At 38.3% G+C, this 7,096-nt stretch overlaps 1 protein-coding gene across 1 annotated transcript in view; it reads left to right on the plus strand.

The window, feature by feature from the left end:
- Positions 1-228: 228 nt before the first annotated feature.
- LOC148532063 (low-density lipoprotein receptor-related protein 5-like) overlaps positions 229-7,096 on the plus strand; it is a 195,957-nt gene continuing 189,089 nt past the window's right edge. The window contains exon 1 of the mRNA XM_088468375.1: positions 229-420. Within this exon, the coding sequence (XP_088324501.1) occupies positions 363-420 (58 nt within the window). The 5' untranslated portion in view covers positions 229-362. The remainder of the gene's footprint in view (positions 421-7,096) is intronic.

Here is a 7,096-nt window from a genome sequence, read left to right on the forward strand (position 1 = left end):
GTGCACCCATCCCAGCTAACTCTACAAGAAAGGGGGAGGGGCTTAGAGAAGGGGACGATTTATAGGCGTGGCGTAGCATTGAGCAGTCGAGAGAGCGATAGGGATAGGCGTGCTGAGTGACAGCAGCGGGCTTCTTATTATAGCGCGGAGGGCGTGTCCGGGCGGCGGAGGGCGCGGCTAACCCGGGTAAGGTGAGCAGAGGGAGAAGGCGTGTCTTCTCAGTGTCCGTGCGGCGGCAGTCGGAAGAGGAGAAGGCGGGACAGGAGGAGGGGGTCCGAGGCCATGGGAGCTGCCTGAGACATAGAGAGCCGGAGCGGACAGAGCCGGGGAGGAAGGAGGGTGGTTACACGGCCAGGAAGAACATGGGAGCTCCGCTGGGCGCTGTGCTTCTGCTGTCCTGCTGCCTGCTCCCAGTCCGGGGTGAGTGCCCGTTACCTGCTGTGTACTTTCTGTGCCATGTGTCTGCTGCTAGGATGGCAGCTGCTGGCTGAGAGGAGGGGGCTGCCTGCTGCACAGGGCCATAAAAAGTAAAATATGCACAAGTCCCATCTCAGCCCCCCGTCGTGCGGCACGAAAAACACGCGTAGTGGGTGTGTAGAGTGCAAGCTCTTTGCTGTAGTGGCAGTGATTGCTCCCAGGCTCCCCTGCCAGTCATGTCTGTGCAGCCAGGGTTATTACTCTGACCCTGTAGTTAATATTCCTAGTAAGGGAGGGTTACTGCCACTACTTGGCCATAAACACACAATCCGTACAGCCCTCCTGTCAGTACACAACTTATTTCTCTAATGGGACTGTGCACAGTGGGAAGAGCTGCCTGCCTTATAGTAATAACAATGAGATTCAGGCACATTTGTGGAGGGACACCCTGGCAATGCTTCTTGCATTGACTTGGCCAGCAATGCATAGACAGATTTCTTGGCTAATAAATCAGTTCAAACCACTTCTATTGTTTGATTTTATATGATTATATATAGTTACACAGTAAGCAAAATGCAAACTTGGGTAAATGTCACTGAGTAGTGGAGGTTATTTGTATGCTATTTAGCATGGCCTGTTGGTACTGAATATAACCTCTTTGGTTTTGATATTATTGATACAAACTTGTGATAACCTGTGTCTCTTAATAATGCCAGCATACACACAGTCCAGAACTATAGGTGGTGCAAAGAGGGTGAATTGTGATCACACTAGACAATTTTTTTTGGCTGATTCTGATGCATCGGAACGACCAATCGTGTAGCGTCCACTAACTATCATGACTCAGGGTCCCGCGGGTCGTTTGTTGTATTCTCAGATTTTACCTACATGTAGCAATACCGACACACTGGAAATCGTTAAGGATGCACGATAGGTCGTTGGTCAGATTGCACAGTTTTAAGCACGATATATGTCTGGGAGTGACGGGGAGATAAAGGGAAATCGTTGACTACATCATAGTTTGCGAGTACTCTAGTGTGTAGGCACCTTTACTGCACTTGTGTACTTAAAAAAACACAAACAAAAAACTTACAAGTAATTGTGTGGTATTTAAAATAACTTAAAGCGAGAACTGTAAATAAAATGTTAACCTAGGAGTGGGGTGTGTCTAGAACTGCGCATTATTAATCTGTGATAGAGATAGAGATATAAAACTTTGGTAAAGGACCATAGTGAGACAGGAATTTTTTATTTATTTTTTTTTCTTTTTAAATTCAACAAAATGCAAACTATGATCCAGGTGACATTATTATTATTTTTTTATCCCCTAAACTGTACTGCTGGCTCCATCCTTAATTTTTCATGTAATATTAATTACTGTTCTAAATTTCCAGTAATGCTCCAAATATACAGTTTAAGTTAGGTTATTGCATTTTCTATATTATATTGAGTAAACTTTTAGTGTGTATCAAGTTTTTATTTTAGTTGGTGATTGTCATGGGAAATGTGACAGATCCATTCTCTAATGTATCATTGTGCTTAAAAGTGAAATGCATGTTTGAGTCTGTCTAGGAAATATTAATGACATTGTATTGATTTATAATATGCTAATTCAGCATACAGATGGTGTGGAGGTAGCTTTTTGAAGTGATCTAAATAAAAATAATAAATTGCAATCATATTTTACTTGTATACTTACTGAATAAGAAATTAATGTCATACAATTTGCCATTTCATGATTATTTTGGGATGCTTTTTTATTGGGGTACCCACTAATCCTCAACTTACATGCTCCTGCGTTTTTCTTTGTAACAGAAATATAGGTGAGTTTGCATCAGTTTAAGTAGATAAATATACTTATTAGACATGAGCGGTTCAGTTTTACTCTTTTTTTATGTTCGGATCTCAAAAACGGCACCATACTGGCCATCAGTCTCTCGCGTGTTTTGGATAGCCAATAAGATAAATCCAAACTAATCGGAACTTGTGCTAATTTGGCAGAAAGAACAGAGTCAAACCCAAACCACTCATTTCTAATACTTATGCTATGATGTTGTGTTGGATTAACCTTAAGGACTCGTTGAGACCTAAGTGCTGGGAAACTGGGTGTGTCTGCTTTAGTGGTGCATTTTTATCTATGTAATATGTTTGTAGGTCCGGATAACGCATGATAAATGTCTCGCAATTTTTTTTTAATCACACCGTTAAGATTCTAAAACACAGTCTTGGAAATGGTGCAATTAACTTATTTGACCAATTTTTTTTCTTCAAATGTATTTTTCATTACCATGTGGATTGGAGTGAATGCGCCTAAAATTGTTTTTAGTTCTTTCTGCAGCCTCAAAATTTATTTATTTTTATTTTTTTTGTTGCAGTTTAACTTGGAAATAATGTGTTGGAAAAGGGTTTTCACTGTGTATCCAATGACATTCTCTGATTAGTTTAACCCTTTAGTTTGAAAATGATTCCTTTTTGAGTTGGTAGATTTTGCAGTCTACTGCGCTGTTCTTTCTTTCATGGTTCCACATCTCCGATTCAGCTACAAGTGCGGTGTTGCTAGCCAAGCACCATCGAAGGTGGAAGGATTGCCAATACAATAGAGCAGTATTTATAGCCCAATGTAGAGATGCTGTGGCTTTCTGTACCAGCCAGACTTGTGGTACGAGCGAATATCAGATTGAAATCTAGCCACAGAAATAAAAACGGATTAATAGCAAGCGCCATAGTATCTTCTTTTACTTTTGTATTTTGGTCACTAAGAAATAAGTTGGACGAAAACCACCACATCACCTCTACCATCTGTTTTAAAAGATATTTTGTCCTGGATTTCTTGTTATCTACAAGAATTATCTTCAGTTATCTGTGGTGAATTAAGGGATAAGATAAGACTTCAACAATGGTAACTGCAATAGTAAATAAAATAGGAACTATGACAGTGGCCTATTTTGTACTTTGTGGGTGGAATCCTATTGAAGTATCTAAAATACCTAATTTATTGTTGCCAACTACAAGGATTTAACTGACAAGATTTCTACCATCCATTAGTAATGTCATACTTTGCAATTAGGGTTATAAATGCTGTCCTGCAGCTGCTTTTGTTTGTTTTTCCTCCTAGCGATCCTCGTGTAAAATAATAATAATAATACTGTTTCCACTGATTTGATTGAAGAAAGTACAACTTTAAGGAATATTTTCGATGGGTAGCTAGGGGTAGATTTACTAAAGTGAGCGTTTTTAGAAATGGAATTGTTGCCCATAGCAACCTATCAGATTCTACTTAACATTTAACTAGCATCTTCTAGAACACAGGTTATCAAAATCTGTCCTCCAGACCCCAAACAGTGAATGTTTTCCAGATCTCCTCACAGAATTACAAGTAAAATAATTGGCTCCATCTGTAGATTTTTTAAAATGTGTCAATGAGTAATGAATTCACTCACTATAGTGAATATACCCGCTTGTGTCTGTATAGGTACAGATCCCCATTGAGTCTACAGGGTAGTTTTCCTGAAGGTCAGTTATGTAAAATCATACGATTTTCATTCAGTTTGCATTCCATAAAATTTACTAAAGGCTAAACTGATGTGAAATGGGCAAAACCTGCCTATTTATATAACGCCGCTCTCCACATTGCCGGTCTAATTTTTCGCCTGTAAGTCACTATAGCTACTACATTTATCAAGTGGTCGTTTAAAAATAAATAAAAAGAAAAGCCAGAAAATCCACCTAGCCGTGGTTGTGACAGCTGATTGCAGGGCTCTCTGGTCACTCTGAGCGAAAGAGGAGGCACAATACACTTATTAGTGTAATCATTATTGGTTTAAGGAGGCAAAATCAATATAATTTTAAGTATAATAATAAATTAAGGGGGTAATAATTTGACTGGTCATTTCATGGTGTGGGTACCATTTTATAGTGGCATGAAATAAGTGTTTCCCCTGTCGTCAATAATTATTGGTCCCATCAATAGATCAGTAAAGAATATTGACCATTTAAATTGTGACAATCATTTTGCCCTTTAAATAGTACCACAATAACTTGTCCCTAATATGTTCATAAAATACTTTCTGCCCCCATAGGATAAATATTCTTTTTGCCCTTTAATCAATATGTATTGATTGCCTTCATAATTTGAAACTTTTATTTTGTCTCCTCATGTTCTTTTTGGACAGATAGATTTTGCAATTTTTAAATGCCACACTTTGGTTGCGGTCCCAGAATCATCCCCATCCTATAAATTGGCAGATTGGAGGTAAAAACCATTGGCGTTATCAACGGTTTCAGTCTGTCAGCAAACTCTTTGTTTTTTGTTAGTTGATTTTCCTCTACATGCTTTGGTACAGCCATAGTCAGCTAGCAGTATTTTACCAGCTTTTCTCAAAACAACCTGCACCGATCACATTTACCAGTGTAAGATGCAGTAGGCAGCCTAGTTCTAGTATTGCTACAGGACTTTTTTTCTTTTTCTATGTCACTTTGCTATGCAGCATGCTTGCTGACCATTGTTGTGCATTGCTTTTTGTGTAATTCATCCTTATCCTTATCCTACTTCTACATTGACCAGTGGTGTGTTTCCTAGAGCCCATAGCATGCTTCTTTGGAAACACTGCTTGCATCATAAGTGTTTTGCTTCTAAAGTTCTTGTGCAAAGTTGCATGACTGGACTATTTTAATGACTGTTCATATCTCTATGGATTTTATAGCACTAGAGTGTGAAAATGTACTACAGTGACACTACCGACATGTGCTGTCTTTGTAAGTAACTGGTTGCTCTAGCGTATACACCGTCTGATAAGCGTATATACCGTCTGATATATATTTGAGAAATCTCTGCTAAGGCATTTGGTTTTTTTGTAAGCACACTTATGTACTATTATATAACTATTAATTAAATGATGTCAGCAAGATGTAAGGTGTTTGTTTTAACCTTATTGTAACAAAATACTTTAGTGTAATTTGCCCATTTAATACGCTTCTTAATTCTATAGGTTTCTGGACTGTTGGCCGTTGCAATTGATGTTGCTTAATATTTCTGTATAGTTTATTAAGGTTCTACTAATATACTAGTATTTTGGCTTGATACGGTAAGCTCCAATTGCATTTTTGCAAACCGTCCTTAAATTGATCTGCTCACCAGACTGCTCTTTTTGTTTGAAAACTTAATCCTTGGTGAAATGCAAAAAATAATTTTTGCTATTTACATTGGTCAGTGTCAGAATGCACCTACAGTAGATAGCAAGTTCCTAGTCTACTCTGTTTACTATTTTATACACCCTTTTCTTTTCTCAAAAGCCATTTTCTGTCTGCCTGTATATGGATAACCATGTCTGTGTACCATATTTGTGTGTCTCTTGGAATCTTTGGAGTTTAGTTTAAACTATACACCACTCTTTGTATAATGAGGAGGTCAAAAGTTTCCAAAAAGAAAAAAGTTGTGTAATGAATATTGTAGTGTTGCCCATAGTAGCATTGTTGCATTTCATATTTTATTAAGCTTCTCACTGGAAGCTAATAAACAGGCATTTTGCTTGATATATAATCTTTTCATGAAAGTTAAATACATGTTGGTGGCTGTTCTGAGAAGACCTCTTTATGTGTTTGGGGATAAATAAGGGCTTAAGGAAAATCCTGTAAAAAATGTGTTTATGCCACTAATTAAAGTGTTTAAGTTTCCCTGCTAAATATTGTGACTACAGCTGACGGAAACAATTTTAGAAATAATCCGATTCTTGGCCTCAGCTGTTATTAGAAGAATAATCTTTTTTATTTTATTTTTTTTATTTTTTATTTTTTTTTACCAATCCATATTTTGTGAAATGATCAGATTTGGGCTGTTGGCAGCTCTGGTCGGGTACAGTGCCCTCTAACTTGTATTTGTCTTACAAGGCGACTAAATTGCATACAGTGTCTGGACAGGTGACCTTGTATATAAGACGATAGGCATTCGGCTTAAGTAACTTTGTGGACGATTCAATTCCGTGCGATGCTGAACAATCCTGAGTAAAAGTTCTCGGAGCTACTTAATTGACCATGCTGTTAAGTCCAACTACAGGATTTCTGCTCGCACCCTCCTGAGGTGCGAACAGAAATCCGACCTTGGTGCCTGCTGCAATGCTGTTTTCCGGCTTAGCGCTGACAGCCTCGTGGCTGGCACTTTTAGTCCGAGAATGTTGGTTACCGTGACTAAAGGCACGGTAACCGGCATTCTCCAACATAAGTGGTTCTAGTCGGACTTAACAGTTCGGTCAATTGATTGGCTCTGGGAGCTCCTCTCCGGGGAATTAAATCGCCCCTGTTATGATTGTCCCAGTTAGTGAAAAGGCAGATGGGTATCTACGAATTTGTCACTTGCTATGTGCCAGTAATGGAGAGGGGCCAGGTCTTGGAGTTTAAAATGTTTTATACATTTATTTATTACCGTTATGTTGTGCTTTACCAAGAATATTTAGTAATTTACAGTCTATATTCTTTACCACATGTACGCATATAGTGTATAAAATGTGTGTACTGTAATATTTAAAGATCTATATGTATTCTGTAAAGTTCTATTATAGGATGGTTTGATTTAAAAATGCATATTTTAGAAACGCAATGGCTACTGCAGCAATTCTTTAATACCATGGTACGGTAATCGTAATGAAAAATTCAGTGGGAAGTTCAGAAAGAAAGTATTTAGTGC

Source organism: Taudactylus pleione, unplaced genomic scaffold, assembly GCF_031769625.1.
Source record: "Taudactylus pleione unplaced genomic scaffold, aTauple2 ptg000085l, whole genome shotgun sequence".
In the NCBI taxonomy this organism is placed as follows: domain Eukaryota; kingdom Metazoa; phylum Chordata; class Amphibia; order Anura; family Myobatrachidae; genus Taudactylus; species Taudactylus pleione.